The 17317-nt window shown below is 44.9% G+C and overlaps 1 protein-coding gene across 1 annotated transcript in view; it reads left to right on the top strand.

Moving 5' to 3' along the window:
* The first annotated feature begins 4885 nt into the window (after positions 1-4885).
* Positions 4886-17317, top strand: part of LOC147896166 (GATA transcription factor 28-like) — a 45864-nt gene continuing 33432 nt past the window's right edge. The window contains exons 1-4 of the mRNA XM_087382504.1: positions 4886-4994; positions 6223-6876; positions 15784-15870; positions 15963-16096. Of these exons, the coding sequence (XP_087238630.1) occupies positions 6418-6876; positions 15784-15870; positions 15963-16096 (680 nt within the window). The 5' untranslated portion in view covers positions 4886-4994; positions 6223-6417. The remainder of the gene's footprint in view (positions 4995-6222; positions 6877-15783; positions 15871-15962; positions 16097-17317) is intronic.

The raw sequence follows: 17317 nt of genomic DNA on the forward strand, positions 1-17317 counted from the left end.
CCAAGTGCTAAGTCTAGGTGTGTCCATAAAGAGAAATAAAGTTATATCATGTGGGAGTCCTACCGCTCTGCTCGCTTCAAGGCAAGTCCTAGTGAAAATAGGACTACGTGAAAATATGCAGTTAGTCCTCTTCAAGTCCTCAACACAGTACACTCAGAAAATCACATCTACATCAATCCAAGGGCTCCTTGGTCGAGAAGATAATCTACAAACACTATGGAAAGTCAGTACACCACTTAGCATCAGGCAACAAATCCCATCAGCTAAGCCAAAATAGAACAGGGAAGTGACTTATGCCTAAGTCAGCAGGGTCTTGAATTTGAGTTCACACATGGAACGACAAGTGGTTCTCCACAAGCAGCTCTAGAGGATGCATTCAACTATAGGGGTGAAGGTGATGACACCAATATGGGTTAGAATGCATTTCTTGTGACCCTCAAAGCCTTTTTCACATTCCCTTACTAACACCACCATTAATTATCTAACTTTGAATCACCCTCTTCTCTTTATTTTGCCTTCCTCTTTCTCGTATTACTTCTAGCTTAGAAGCCTTTCCTAGATCCCAGATGCTACAAACCTCTTCAACCATAGTCCTCATTTTAGGAGTTTCTATAATATATTATCAAATTCCTATGGATGGATTTGATGACTCAAACAAAGAGTGCTCTAGATTGCATCAAAGGCTTATTGGGCTTAAAAAAAACTTCAAACAAAAGCCACAATGCTATGTAATCCATCAACAAAAGGACTCAAAAGAAAGGCTCCTATGAAAATAGCAAGAAAAACAAGGCATGTCATAAACATAGTCTGATGAGAATTCCATATATGTCCCACTCAATTCACATATTGGACTTGCATAGGAGCATGATAATACATTAATATTTACTCCACTAACACTAACACCACTAGGATCTTACATCAACCCCCTACTAGCAACCTTTTCCTAATAACTTACCCCTTAGATTCTTCTTTTTCGGTCAAAAGTACTCATCTAAAATCCATCCACCCTTGCAATCTATCAAGCCATGCGATGCCAATTACAATGGTATCCAATGCTACCAAATGCAATATCCGTCTTTCTAACAACAATTCAGCCAACAGAGGATCTAGTGAACACCTATGAAACACTGCAAATGGAAAAATTTCACACAAGTACTCCCCACGAATGATCCTCATCGATAACGAACCAACAGCCATGACCTTTTGCACGATTTAGAGGATTGGATCGAGATCAAGAAGGGGGGCATGTTAATCGATTGGTTAAGAATATGCCACCATCGGTTAGTGATGTCATTTGATGGACAGTGGCAAGTCCATAGAGCTAGGATTGTGCCTTGGATCCAAATAGGCCCAAGATGGTTGTAAAAGAATGAGGAAAGAGAGTGGAAAGAGGGTTGGCCCTCCCTTCAAAATGTGACATGTATAAAAGGCCAAATGGTTGACTTTGGTCTTCATTGTTGGATGCACAAGTTTGGAATACAAGATCCCTCTTCTCTTCCAAGAGTGTTTTTGGATGTTCTCTTGTTTCCTTTGTAGTGCCTTTGTGTTTGCCACCTCCCCATTCATTCTCCTCTTCTCCTCCTCTTCTCCCTCTCTTCTCCCATCTCCCCTTTCCCTATTTCTCTCATGGAAACACATTGCAACAATCCGGGAGCTGCTTGAGTGACACTTGCAAATGGTTCATGCTTTGCAATGCTCTCACAAGGAGCAGCTTGGAGTGGTGGAGGCTCCATCGGCATTCCTTCAAGTTCCCCACAACACGAGTCACCATTGAGACCACACAGGTGGTAACTATTGAACTTGAAATATCGTGCTCTCAGGTGGCACAAATAGTGAAGATGATGTCCTACTAGATGGCAACAAGGGTAGCCGCCAAAAGGAATTGTTGGTCACCAATCACCTGACTGCACTGAGTGTCAGACACCGCATTATCCTCTGGCAAAAATGTCGAAAGCACAAGAGAAGGCAACAATGCATCAAATATCTCTATCCAAGAGGCCAACTAGCCATGAACCCTGTAAGTGTTGAAACTTGATCAATCAAAAGGCATGTCCCCCACCCATGAGCCATGCTACCATCCCCCATGTGGAGTCCCACTTCATCTATTGCATGCAAGCCACAATCCTAAAGGCTACTAACCAGTCCTCTATGTACCGGGAGAGCCCCATAAGCAGTGCATGATAGTCTCTAAGACTCCCTCTACGCAACAAAAGCATATGCCATCTACCTGCATTTGCTCCAACTTAGGGTGAATGGGCAAGCGCCCATGAGTCAGTAGCCATAAGAAATGAAATCTTTCATGGTCTCAAGCTACAAGGCCAGAAGTGGGAGATGACCTCCCTACTCAACCTAGTGGCGCTCCCTTGAGGGGGTCCAAAATGCTGCCTCTAGCTAAAGGCGCCATCTAATGAGTCATATATGAGAAAAAGGGCACCTCCTTAGACCTCCTCCACCTTGTCCAAGTGTCCTACTCGAGTTGGCCATAACCACTTTCCCAGGTCCCATTGAATATCATGGAGTCAGGTCTCCCTAAGCCGAAGGTTCCAAATTGCTCCCTTCAAGATTGATAAGACTATCTGGATCAATGTGCAAAACCTTGTCCAAGTGGCCCACTATCCTAATCCGTTGCCACTCCAAACCATCTAAGGCTGCTCGTCCCTATCGTCCCACTTTGTCTCAACCTGCAAGAGGCCTCTTGGCCCCACCCTACAGAATCTGCGACAAAAGGACCAAGGCATTCCCAAAAAATTGAGAGGCACCCCTATCCATAAAAATTACCCAGACTAGCGGTGAGGGGTCCAAGGACTGCGTAACCCCTCCTCCCAAAAGCGAGGATCACTGCATCAATCTCTGCCATCTGGATGCTTGCCACCCTCAGCTGAGGGGCCCTAGACTCTGCATCCCAAGGGAGCTACCTCCAAATTGTAAAGGACCTTGCTGGGCCAATGTCCCACTGCACCCATCCAATGTGCATCATTGTCCTAGCATACACCCCACCAAGTCCCGAACCTCTAGGTGCCACATGAGCAGCTATCTCTCAACTCTTCCCTACAAGAAGGGCTGGCCTAAATGAGCCCCCAATTAAATGCTATCAAACCCTAAAAAGGCTCCTCATAGGTGGGGAGCCTCTAAAAAAATCCACCTATGGGACTACCACCACTGTCCACCTATACAAGGAGAAGCTCAGACTAGGAGAGGAGCCTTCAGGGCTTCGCGGGGCTGGGGTGAGATTCTCTTTATACACTAACTTGCCCAAGAGGGCTTGGCTGTACATCTGTGGATCAATGGTGCCTAGTCCTCCTCGTGCTTGTGGCATAATCAATGTTTGCCACATGCAACTCTAGCTCTGGTATTACCCGTCCCATTCAATCCTTCCCAAAAGAAGCTACGCACCAAGCTTCTTAGCTGCCCCATGCACCCCTGGTGGAGGCTATCTACTAGGCTATGGCAAGAAGGACTTGAATGACTACAAACGCTCTTCCTACTAGGGAGAGGTGAGCATACTGAAGTTTGCACTGAATGCTCTCTAGAACGGGTGCAATCTGCTACTCTGTGGAAATATTAATACTTACCTAGCAGCCAAGGTATCTTGTTGTCTACCCTTGCAGAATCCATCAAAAGCCAAAAGCAACCCCTAGTCCTCAACCTCCTTTGTGCTCATGAATAAACCAATAGATTTGGTCTCCTTGATCCAAGCCCCGAAGGCCTCACAATAGATAGCCAAGGCCCTCCTAACCATCTCAAGGCTCACTGTTGATCCCTCTACATACAAGGATGTATCATTAACAAGCAATGATCTAGCTTTCATTTTTTGATCGTTCAATTACAACATATCTTGTTTCTATTTATTGTCAGCTTGTTGCATATTATTACTTCAGAAAAGGTGCTCCTTGAATGGCAAGTACATCAGACCTTTTTTAGTTACTTTTATTAGTATTATCATTGTTTATAAACCATGGGACAAATCAACTATGTATATTTAAATTTAAATTTGAAGCTAGGGAACAAGTAAGCATTTTTCAATATCTACTAGGGTTATGAGTTACCAATGCAGCCATTTTTGTTAAATTCTATGTCTAATCATGAGCTCATAAAAGATTCTCTATTTATCACATTGATAATAAAAGATTCACTATTTATCACATTGATTTATAGTTCTTTATGATACATGTATATTTTAATGAGCACATAAAATGAATGGATTCAATGGATATGAGGATCAACTTTCACATCACCTTGTGTCATATATTAACTTTTCCAATTGTCTTATCAATTATTTTTAAGGATTTAGTTCAAACAATTGCTAAGGTTTAGCCTTCATATACATGTTGGTAATAGATGAACTTCCCTAATATTTTTTGGGGAATTGGCATGATTTCGAAACTTAAATTTGTTTTCAAAACATTAATGTAGAAATCAAAATAATATAGCTTTATAATGACCTCAATCTTAGTGGTGCATGGACTCCTTTTTAACGATTACTTTTAATCTCTCTTTCTCTCTCTCTCTCTCTCTCCCCACTTTACAAGACCCTTGTTTGATCCCATTAACTCCACCCTCTATGAAAATATGTTTGATCCCATTAAGTGCACCCTATATGAAAGTCTTGTTTGATCCCATCAAGTGCACCCTATATGATTGCATGAATTCAACCTAGCAAGCCGCGCTTGTTTTTCTTGTTTCTCCCCGCGCCCCCCTCCTCGCGCTCCTCACAACACACACACATGTCCAACTATGAGGGGCATACAAATTCTGAGTCGAGGGAGTGGCTGGATCACGTTTAAAAAATAATGGGGAAAAAAAACAAAAAATAAAAAATGGAAAGGGGAAAAAATATATAATCTCTCTCTAGAGCCAATGCCTTGTCGCTCTTCTCTCTGCTCTCTTCCATTACCCTTCGTCTTCACCATTTGTCCGTTTTGCCATCGCCATCTCCATCTTCATCTCCATCTCCATCTCCATCTTGCTCCTCGGTCTTCCTCCATTTCCTCCAGGTACTTTTTCCTCTCCCCTCTCCTTTTCTTTCTTCTCCTCTCCTTCCTCTTTTTATCCCAATTGCCTCTCCTAATTGCTCTGCCTTCTGCCTTCTCCCCTCGTTTTCGTACGACCGTGCGCATCAAATTGCATTTGTTTCCAACTCTTTAAGGCCCAACAGGTGCCAATTGCTCTCGATCAGAGCTTGTAGATTGGGACCACATGCCCTTTTGCCACCCAAGCTGGAATTGCTTTCAAAATGGAAGAGTCCGCTTGATCTGGGCTTTACTTGCCTTTACACTGCCTTGTAGTACTCTTCCTCCTTTAGCATTGCTACTGAGGAGGCTCTTTCTTGTCTTGAGGAAGGAGTTTTAAGTTATTCTACACTTGGACTTTGTAATCCTCACAACAGAAGTCACAACCGAATCCTGTATGTTCCACTCGTGATTGAACAACCCATCTAAAAGCGATCGTGGACGTGTGTCGTATGAGCTTTGCAACAGCTAGTGTCACTCTGATATGCATATGGATTTGGTAGTTAACCGGATTCACCGATGGAAAGGACGACGTTGTAGACCTTAGGTTCAGTCGCTCTCAGCAATTATTTAGAGAGTTCAGCCACCCTAATTAATTGTACTGATTTACGGAGCAAATAAAACGCTTTGCTATGTTGGATGGAATTGGTGCTCTGTGACGTATGCAGTCACCTGGAACTTTGTGTTCATCACATCTCTATATGACGTATGCAGTCACCTAGAATTTTTATGTGCTTTCAATTCATGAACATGAATGTGGCACAAACATTGGAGAAGGTTTTAGAAGCTCAGGCAGTAAAGTATGAGATCCACCACAATTCCACCAAAAACCGCCCATGTGAAGGGCTTGTTAATGTGAGGGCTGACTCTCTTAGATGCTTACTATGTCCGCTTTTCTTCTAAATTAAGATCAACATATAACGATGTGCATGAAAGTGTGAGCCGGTGTTGCTTGAAGTACTGTGGATGGTGACCAGAAGCATGCTGCATGTTTGAAGCTACCAGTTATAGTATTTGCATAGCAGACTAAATGTATCCTCTTTATCTTGTTGCATGGGTTGGAAATTGCTCAGCTCCCCACTTTCTGCTTTAAAAGCTGTTTAACGTTGTGCATGTACTGTTAAGTATAATTTCCCCACACTGTTTGCTTTTTGCTTTTTTGACTGGAGGGAAAACGGAGGGATTAAGAGCTTGATCGTTTGTGTTATGACAGGACCCAACAGCAAGAATTAGCAGATTATTTGTTTGGGACCTTGGACCATTTTGTTGGATGACGTTTGATATGTGTACAGTCAGGTGAACAATTGCCACACGTCTGCGTCATGCTTGGAAAGCTCTTTTCTTTGAAGTCCTCTACGTCCAGATTGGTCAATTGAAGATTCAGGTACATGACAGCCTATAGAATAAAATGTCTGACACAGACCATGTACCTGAAACACAAGTGCTCCATAGTCATCCATCGCTTTATGCTCACAGTCATGGTCGCTCACATGGTATGCCTCACGCACACATAAGTAATAATCAGCATGCTCATGTACATGACATACACATGCACACCCACATGGAAGCGGATGCCCAGACTGAGACACAAGGGCACACAGGAGATCATGGGCATATGCAACTGCGCTATGTTCATCCTAATGCACACCGACTTGCAATGCACCGCAATGAGGAGAATGGGTTGGGAGATGAGCCCGAAGATGAGGCTGGTGATGAAGAGGGGTTGGAGGAGGCAGAGATGCATTCAGATGGAGGTCATCACGGGGACCCACAATCCAGCTTGGCAGCGCGAGCCCAAGGGACCGATCAACTAACTCTGTCATATCAAGGAGAGGTCTACGTTTTTGATACCGTCCCACCAGAGAAGGTAATTTGACACCCTTTTTGTCCAGTAGAGTGAGGAGTGTAGCATGGTTGCACGTTTAAAGGCTTCCCCTCTCGAAAGGATTTTCCCTAAAAATGTAAAATTTGATGCCTTATGATCATGTGGACTGATTTGTGTTTGAGGACTTATTATGAAATGTAGCCTGCAGGATCAAATTCATTGAGTGCAACTGATGTTTGTCAGATCAAGAAGTTTCTAATAGACAATAATTACTTAGAAAGTGTTTGACATTACATTGATACATACTGCCTACCATTTGTACCCATCTATGCTTGCAGAAAACAGCATCTAGACAGTGTTGGCCTAATGCTGGCTGAGTTTTCCCACTAAACATGCTGGTTTGTGCATGCTTGAATACCAAAGTGGTCAGGATGTGAGTAGGTTGGTAGCATGTTTGTTGGGCTATTCATGGAAAAAGCTCTCCATGAGTCTTGTGATGAAAAAGACGTAGTTAAGTTTGGCACAAGTGTGGCTCTCAATAAACTATTTGCTCTTTTAGATGCAATAAGCTGCTCATTAGATTTTCATCCTTGTTGTGGCTGCTGGTTTATGCTGAGTTTCTTACTCATAGCATTACATTTGTTTGATCAGCTTAGTTCTCCTATGTCTCTTTCCTTGAAATTTCTGTCAACGAGCATGTTAAGCAAGAAGTCTGCAGTCTTTGTGAGTGGGTAAGTATTGCGTTTTCTTCTTGTTGTAGCCTCTCACCATGTCTGAGTTTTCACCCTACTTCCTAGGTGAATTGCTAAAAATTTACAATATTGGTCTGTCTGCCTATGTATGTGCTCACGCAAGAGAGAGAGAGAGAGAGAGAGAGAGAGAGGGGTCTTGTGGGCCTATGAGACAAAAGTACAATCAAGTGAGAGACTCATACAAGCATTGCGGGCTGATGCAAAGGGCTCGCTAAGGCCCTTGCAGAGTGCGATACTAGAAAACCTAAAAACTCAAGAAAATTTATAACTCAAACCTAGTACTCAAAAGTTCAAAACTCAGAACTGGCATAGCCCGGTGCCGTGGTGGCTCTCCGATGAGATGCGAGGATATCTCGAGGCTGCATCTGTCTGTCGTCTCATGCTGTGGTGGGGGCCATGGTCCCCGTGATCTCTGTATCCGGTGTGCCATGTCGAGAGTAACCCCTCGGCTTTGTTGCTCCCCTTGGAGAAAGGCTGAGATAGGATGGACCTCTATAGTGCATGGTTTGGTCAGTCCCTGTGCCGCTGGCTCCATTGCTTTGTGTCGTCGCCTCCCAATGGTCTATCTCCTCCTCCTCAACTCCACTGTATCCTAGGGCTAACTCAAATCTTGGGTCTGACTCAAATGCATAGAAATCTGTGACATGTCGCTGTGCTTCATCTGTCTCTATCTCAGCTAGCACTATCAGCTCAGACTGTCTGATCTGTCTCAGTAGAAGGCTCTCTGTGCCGTCGCATCTCCATTAGATAGAGACCGACATAGACCTGGTCCTAAACCTGGATCAGTCCGGAGGGGGAGAGAGAGAGAGAGAGAGAGAGAGAGAGAGAGAGTTTATTAAAGTCTTTGGAAGACCGATGGGTCTATGAGACTGTGAGAAACCTAATTCAATGAGCTGAAAGGGTGGAGCTACTAAATAAGCATCATCACCCATGCTAAATGTGAAGTGCTACATAGTCATAACATCCTCCTCCTTCTCCTCATCATCATATCAAATCAGATCCAACGTCAAGTTTGGTTAGATACATTAGAGGCCCAAAAGGAGAGTGGGATATCATAGTGGGCCCGTTGTGGCCTCGTAGCGATGGCTTTGCATTTGACAAGGGCCATGGTGACACCTGTTGGTCATGCTCCGGTTTTGAACATGGATGGGATGTCCCCAAGCGTGATTTGTGTGTCCGCCTTCTGTCCATTGTGTCGTGTCTCTGGCTCTGGATTTCTAACTCGCCGACCACTCGTGATCCCTCTCCACTCTCCTACTCTAGTCTCTCCACTCCTAACCCTCTCCATCCTCCTACTCTAGCCTCTCTACTCTCCTACCCTCTTCTATGCCACTATCAGCAGCAGCAGGTGACCAGAGATGCTAGTATGCACGCACAGAGAGATGGTTGAGCGACTGGGGCTCCACATGGATAGACTCCCTCCCTTCCAGTATAGCATTGACACGCCGTTTTCTCCTCTCCTGTCACATGAGGTCAAACAGGTCATCTGTGACAGCTACACACATTCCGGACCTAGTTGGGACCGAGCGGGCTTCCAGTGAAGCTTAGCTTTTACAGGGATCATTGTTTACATATCATAGAGGAGGGTTTCATTGACCCACCAGGATATATGCAGATCCACTTACCTTACTAACTAAGGATCTCTATTGGGTAGTTTTGGGTCTCTTCACATAGACTGCGCATTGAGAGTGGTAGGGCAGAGGCTCTAACCCGGGAGAAGGGCATATGCACATTATGTGACATATAGGAGGTCGAGTCGGAGGGGCATTTCATTTTCAGGTGCCCAGTATACTATGAGATCCGAGGATGCTTCTATTGCCTCTTCAGATACAGTTCTGGGGTGTTGTCCCGATTTCTCTCCTATACAGAATAGAGATGCTTGGCGGCTTTCATCCATGAGGCAGTCAGGCACCGCTAGCGTTTACTTCGATCATGGAGATAGGACTAGACCTCCTCCTTGGTAGACTCTTCTTAGAGCTCGATCATGGTGTTCTTCTAACCAGAGCATGTGGACCCCCATACTACGAGGCCCCGACATTATTGGGATCCAGAGCCGACGACACGATAGCTTAGATAGAGGTTTTATGCACAGATTATACTTGGGGATATCCCCTCTCTATTCAGAGTCGGGGCTCAACCGACAAGGGTCACTGTAGCCCTTGTTAGGCGCAGAGCTATGACCAAGAGATGACACAGGACCACGCCCGTGAGAAGCCGACAACACTCTATTGCCGACTTCATGCTTCCATTGTCTAATCCACCTTGATGACCTAATGATGATAATGATACTTATTATTGATGTGTAGTCGATCACGAGAGGTGGTCGAACAGAGAAGTTAGTGATATAGAGATGTGAAGGTTGGGGATCCCATGACATAGTCAACTACGCTGGGAAAAAAATTAAAATAAATAAATAAATAAAATAAAATGGAAAACAGGTGAACCACTTGAAGAGGGCCATCGACTGAGCCCATTGTAAACGATAAGATTGTGCATTCTATCCATATCCAACAGTGCATGCCCATATGATGTGATTGGGACCTACTTGTCAGCGGAGACTCACATCATACCAGTATCACCTAGGTCAATATTCTTGTAGCAAGATAGCATTGTCTTGGAAATCTAGAAGCAGTACCTGACATGCGTCTGTCCTTGTGTTGAAGTCTCCAGCGAGGACTTGTCTGCGGCTCGAGAAGTGCACATGTTGACATCTCGGCCTTCTTACATACTCTAACAAAGTGGGATTTCTCAGGTGGAAAATAGCATACTGCGATGAAAAGGTCCTAAGTGACGGTGCATCGGATCCCAATCTAGAGGAATCTGGAATGTGTGTCCCTTCTCTCACCTGAGATCGCCCCGATAAGGGATGATCTTTAAAGTACCGCTACCCCTCCTAACCTTGTATCTCTCACTTGTCTTTGTATGCTGCCTCTGCTAACCACTGGTAGTGGGTGCTCTGGACTCTAGTGTGTTCTATGTAGAAGACTATGTCTATGTAGGACTTCGAGAAGTTCTCTAGCTCTGACCATAAGGTACCATTGCAATTCCAGATGGTATAAGATAGGGTATTGGTATCCTGAGTCTCATAGACCCCGCCCCCTATGTAGGGGGGGGGGGGTGAGAACTCCTTGCTCTGCTCCTTCATTGACTGGTGTGTGCAATTATTGCCGTGGCACTCCCTATATAGCCTTAGGGAAAAGTACTACAAAGGAAAGCACACAAGTGCCAAAAAAAGCAAAAAGCAAAAAGTGATCCTCCTGACCCATGTTCTCATGTATAGCATTCGAACCCATTATTTGCATGCTTGTGCCTAGCGTGCACATGGCACAGGGTATTGAACTGAGAGGTGGGGGGCATGTGGAATGAATGGTGTGTGAGAAAGTAGGTAGGGTGGCCTCATGGAGAGAGCGTGTGATCAGGGTGGCTTGACCTCTAAGAGCAGTATGCAGTCAATGTCTTTAGAGTAGATGGGAGAGGCGTGCGGAGTACTCGGGTCTTAGTTTGTGATCAAAGTGTATGTCATGTTAAGTAGTTTGTGTGAGTGGTGTTGTAGTGTGTGATGTAGGTAGTGGGGTGGATATACATATAGGTGTGGTTTGCTCTTGGGAGTGGTAGTGATATAGAGAAGTCAGTGATATGTGAAGTGAAGGCAAGAGATCCCATGAGGTAGTCAACTATGCTAGAGTCCCCCCATGTGGGAAACAAGTGAACTCGCCTGAAGAGGGCCAGCGATCTAGGCCATTATAGATGATAAGATCATGTATCCTGTCCATGTCTAGTATTGCATGCCCATAAGATGTGATTGGGGCCCGTCTGCATGGGGAGACTTGAGACATCCCATCTATATCGACATCTGGTAATTGTTGGGTGCGGGAAGCGATGGAAATGGGGAGGAATGTAAGGGGGCAAACAACAAGCTGAAGCAAACGTGGATACTTGCAAATGGATAATGAGAAAGTACAAAGGGGTGGCCTATATGACCTCGAAGTCAAGCTAAGGGTTGACTAAGTCCTAAGACTAGCCTACAAGGCCATGGCTAAGCAATGGAAACGGAGAGGAATGCAAGAATATCCCAAATTGAGCTGTACCAAGCAAAGGTCACTGCAATTGACAGCAAATCTGGCGAAAGCCCCAAATTCAGAGAGAACAAATATGTCAGCAAGAGGGAAAATGTGAAAAAAGGCCCAAATTAAGGCTGCAATTTCTTGCCAATGTCACTGAGAAACCCCCAATGTTAGATTAAAGGACCCAAATGTGAGTGCTATCTAGGCAAATGTGACAAAATAGCCTACAAATCTGAAAATATCCTGCAATCTTCCTCAAACTCAGTGGAAAAGTGCCTACAAATCTGCCAAAATCCTTGTCCTTTATAAAACTGAAGTCCAATGGGAAAAGCCCCAATTTTTAAAGGGCAAATTGCAACAAAAAAAGGGCAGATTGAGGAAAAGCCCCAAAAAGTTCTGCAAATGGGCAATCTGACTTCAAAGCACTCAAAAGCCCCAGATTTGGAATGAAAATGAGCCAACAAGGAAAAATACTGCAACTTTTGTCAAAATACTCAAAAGCCTTAAATTTGGTTCAGATTCAAGAGTGCCAAACGTCCCAAATGATGGACGGATGGTTCTAACGCAGATTGCTATCGCAGAACGTATGTTGTACGGGTGCTTTCACTAAACTGTACGGACAAATTTCACGGAAGTTGCCAATCGTATGGACAATTTTACGGAAGACTTGCTTTGGGACTTGTACGAACAGTTTGTACAGAAGATCTGCCAATCGTGCCGTTTCTCGTACAATTGAACAAAGTTGAGAGCTGAATGACAACTGTATGACTGGTTTCCAAAAGTGACACAGGTTGTATGGACAAATTGGCAGCAGCATGGAGTGCACGCAGTGTACAAGGATGGCAATGTGAAACAGCGTGGGAATGGCTACCTCAAAGATGGAGATGCTCCAAATGTAGAGTGACAACGCTCAGTGATTGATCTGAACAGATGCAGCCAGCAGAAGGAAACGTCAATACTTGCAAATGGATAATGAGAAAGTACAAAGGGGTGGGCTATATGGCCCCGAAGTCAACCATATGGTTGACCAATGAAGTCAACCTAAGGGTTGATTGAGTCCTAAGACTAACTTACAAGGCCATATCAGGGCCAAGTGCTAACATTAATAAGATAGAATCATCACGATTAATCCAGAAGTGATACTTGGCGTGTACTTGTCCTTGCATTGATGTCCCCTACAAGGAGAACTTACCCGTGGCTCGAGAAATTCATGATGTCCGGATAGAGGGCTACATATGGTGAGGTCCCAGCCTTCTCACATAGGTCCTAGGAAAAATGTGAGGTCCCTGGAGGAAAGTAGCAGATTGCAATGAAGAGGTCCTCTCGGGGAGGCAGTCAGATCCGAGCCCATAGGAACTTGGCGTGTGTATCTCGTCTCTTGATGGAGATCGCCCCGATCAGGGATGATCTATATAGTATTGCCATTCGTCCCGATCCTTGAACTCCTATCTCTCGGGTTTCGTCCTGGTATGCTGTCTCCCATGTGTATCCATTGACTACTAGCAAAGGGCGTTCTGGACTCCGATGTGTCTCTATATAAAAAGCTATGTCTCGATCTATGTAAGATTCCCAGAAAATCCCTGGGTCTGACCATAAGGTATCATTACAGTTCCAAACACTACAAGTCAAGGTCTCTGTACTCTGTCTCTCACTACTCCGACCCCCTATTTAGGTAAGCCACCAGATGCCCTATCAAGAGCCCCTCTTGGACTACCGGTGGCATGCCACTACCGTTGTAAGAGGGCATATGGTGCAAGGTCCTCATCCAAGTAGATCTTTGTGTGGGCACGCAAGGCTGATTGTCTACGTAGTGCCGCAAGGCGGCGGGCCTGGGTGTCCTTGACGCAAATGATGAAAGGCTGCTCTTGGTTAGGGTCTCGTCCTATGCGCCAGGCCCCGTCGATCCCGTGCTCCTGGACTCCCAAGGTGGAAGTCGTGAAGTAGGATGCATCATCCATGGGAGTGCTAGCTGTGCAGGGAATGCCTTGTACCTTGACATTGAGAGCCTTGCCGGCTCTCTACTGCTGCTCCAAAATGGTCATTGAGACGGTGGCCTTCGCAGGTTCCTGTTTCGCAATGTCCACCCATCTGGAAGTCTCTGCAATGGCTGATTGTATGGTAGCTATCTGTGCCTACTGCCTCAACTGCTAGCCCACTGCTTGGGGCTGTCACTATGGCTGCCACCTTCTTACGGAGTTGTGATATCTCCTGGCTCAAGTTATGAGTGAGATGGTCCTATTCCGCTTCTTGTGTACGAAGGCAGTACGAGAAGAAGATGTTCCCAAGAATCCGATGGAATCGTGTGGCCATGAAGCGATGGATATGGATATGGTGTGAATGGGGGCTGAACAATGGGGGGTAGAGACACAGGAAACGGGGGCTGACAGTGGTGAGGGGACATCTGGAATGTGGGTGCGGTGACAGCGACTGAAGAGGGGAGGGGTGGCTGGCTGAGGGTAAGGGTGACAGAAAAGAGGCGTACTGTGGTGGAACGTAGTGAGTAGGGCTAAGAGGGGCTGCCCCCGATCCTAACAATGATGATGGTGATACTGATGCTATAAAATCCAGTGCTGGGCTGTGACATTCAAAGATTGTCGTGGTACTGCCGCTTCCAAGGATGATGTAGATGTGACGAGGAAGCTGAAGCTGATGCCCTAATGTGGAGGCTGAAGCTGCTGCTGACCCTAACTTGCCTAATTTTGGTCTTTATTACACTTGGCCATTTCTGTTTGGACACTCAGAAGTCATGGAGAAGTTGTCTATATCTGCGGAATTTTGTCACACTTCAATTCTGATTGAAGTTGCCATCCACAGTTATTGATAGGCATCTTACAAATCAATGCCTTGTGGAAGAGTTGGAATGGATGGTGCCATTCTGCAGCTGGGACATGGCAAGTTTCAAGCTATAATGATGTCTATATTAATCCAAAAAGAAGCGACACTTTGAATTTCAAGAACATGAGATGGTGTATCTCAGGCTACATAAGCATAGATATGCTCTGCTGAAGGGTAAGACCTTTCCAAGCTGGCACATAAATTCTGTGGACATATAAAATCCTAAGAAAGGTTACTGTGGTGGCTTACATGTTGGGATCTGTGTGTTTCAGCCAAGATCCATTACTTCATGAAATTCATTGTTCAATTCTTTACTTGTTTCCCAGTCTAAGGCTTGTGGCTGCCTAGCAGCCCTGCTAGTGCTTGTTGAGTGTACAGCTTACACTCCCTCCCAATCCAAGAGGTATTTTGAATTTCCATTTTCATTCTAGATAGCAGTATTCTCTTTACGTTAGCAATTATTCTTTCTTCGTATTACAGCTACTGTTTCAACAAGCAATATGGCATTGGAAATTAGCTGGGCATTATCATGAGTCATATGTTGCTCTATGTTATACAAAGTGGTTATATGATACAAAAGTGGCTTCATTACTGAGTTGCTGGCCTTTTTACTGATGATACTTTCTAGACAACCCCTTTGAAACTTGAATCTGTGTGTTCTGATTCCTGAAACATTAGAAAAGTGTATGACAACAATTAAGGCCAATTGATTACTTTTTACTTCTGTGCTATCATGCCCAATGGCCCTAGCATGATTTGCAATGTAAACTCATACCTTTATAGATGTGACCTGTGGCAACATTAACTCGTTGATGTTGGGTTTTTGATGCTATGTATGACAGATGCATAGCCTTGACCTTCATGGTTGATAGGATCTCTCTCTCAAGCAGCTTAGCTGATCACGGCTGATTAGCCATGGGGGCTGTCCTTGAAGCTCCCCCCCCACTTAGAGGTTTGAAGCATTATGCTACAAACAAGTTGGAACTCTTCTTTTCCCTATGATTGAACTATAGTTATGGATTGTCTTGTTGTTAGTTTAATCTTAGAAAAATGTTTCGGACCGAGGAAATTTTAAGTATTTTTTGCTGTTATGAGTCTCTACTGACAGTCAAGGGGAGAGACCCGCTGAGATTGTCCAGGTGGTAGGCATCCTGCTATGCAGGGCGACTCCTAGCATAGTGTCTGGTCAAGTAAGAAAGGGGATTCGGTGATTGAGAGTGAGCTTATTTTTGCACTAGATCAAACTTTTTCTTTTTGTGGAACCTACACAGAGTCCCTAAATATCGAGGCTGATGTAGGTGCAAGCTGTGCTACTGCTTCTAGGAGGTCGTGAGGTCCCACTCGGCATGCCAGGTGCATCAATGCAAGGCAATCATCAGCTGAAGGTCAGAATTTCGTATGAGATTAAGGAGCACTTGCAATCCTCTTTCCAGTTCTTCATTTAAAGTTATTACATACCTCCAGTTTATTTGTGCAGGCGTTGTCAGATCTTCCACAACGAATGAACATGCCTCAAAGGCTAGCATCCTTGACAAGGTTTCGAGAAAAGCGCAAGGAACGTAACTTTGATAAAAAGATTCGCTATACAGTGCGAAAAGAAGTTGCGCTCAGGTACTGGCATGATTTGGTGAGGTATACTCAGGAGGTTCATTGGCCTACACAAGTTAGATATGATGATTATATATGAAATAGCACTTATGTGGATACAGGATTGCACACAATATACAAATAGAAAAATTGTTGCTAGCTGTCATGGGCATCTATCCCCCTGGCTACCTAAAGCTACCTAGGGTCCATACAGCATTAGCAGAGCAGCACAGAAATTCTACATACGGGTACCACACAGGCAGTCCATGTGGGACTGTAAGGACAGCAGCGTAGGCCGTCCATGTGGGACTGCAAAGGCAGCAACAGGTCCACCTTGAAATGCACAGACAAGAGCGGTGGGGTCTGTTTGTAGGCAGCGCAGCAACAGCAGTCTGTTGTTTACAAACTGAGGAACAGCAAGGCTGTTGTTTACAGACTGATGAACATCTGGTTTGCTGTATACACACTAAGGAACAGCCAGTCTATTGTTTACAGACTGAGGACTATTCTGTAAACAGGCGACTGACCCCTCAGTCTGTCTGTCCACAGCAGGGGAGCCCAGGCCTATAAATAGGGGCCTCGCACTCCATTCTACAGTATCAGCTCCCTCCCTCATTCCTCTCAGGTTTCATCTTCATCTCCATCCCATGGTTGTTTCACAGATCTAGATCCACTTCATTTCCCTCCAATCCTAGGTGTGCAGCCCAAAGTGTGGAGTCCTAATCAGCCTTTCCCCATTTGTCTCAGTCTTCATCTTCATCTCCATCGGTTTTTCACAAATCTAGATCCACTTCGACTCCCTCTAATCCCCAAAGTGTGGATTCCCAGTCTACATATAGGCAATAACCTATCACAGTTGGTGGATACGCCCCTAGGACTAGATGCAAAAGCTGCAAAATCATCCATGTACACTGGAGGTCATGGTGATCTTTCTCCAGCCTTGAAAAGGATGGTACAGCCTCACCCTTCCGTTCTGTGGTTTCATGTTTGTTGCCTTAGGAAAGGAGGAGTGGATTCCGGTGGTCTTTGACTTTCGACTTCTTATGTGAGGCTTCACACCAAGCATGAAGCCATGGAAGCTCCTGGTTACAGCAAGGTCTCCAAAACACCCACAGGCAAGGGGGCATGGGAGCCCTATCACAAATTGGACTTTGTAGCAGAGACTACACACTAGCTAGTTGCTGCTATGTGTATCAAAGTTTACAGTTTTAAACCTTGTGGGAGACATCATGAGGTTGAATTGCT

The sequence above is a fragment of the Dipteris shenzhenensis genome, chromosome 12, assembly GCF_047967505.1.
Source record: "Dipteris shenzhenensis isolate YYH24624 ecotype China chromosome 12, Dip_SZ_1.0, whole genome shotgun sequence".
Lineage (NCBI taxonomy): Eukaryota > Viridiplantae > Streptophyta > Polypodiopsida > Gleicheniales > Dipteridaceae > Dipteris > Dipteris shenzhenensis.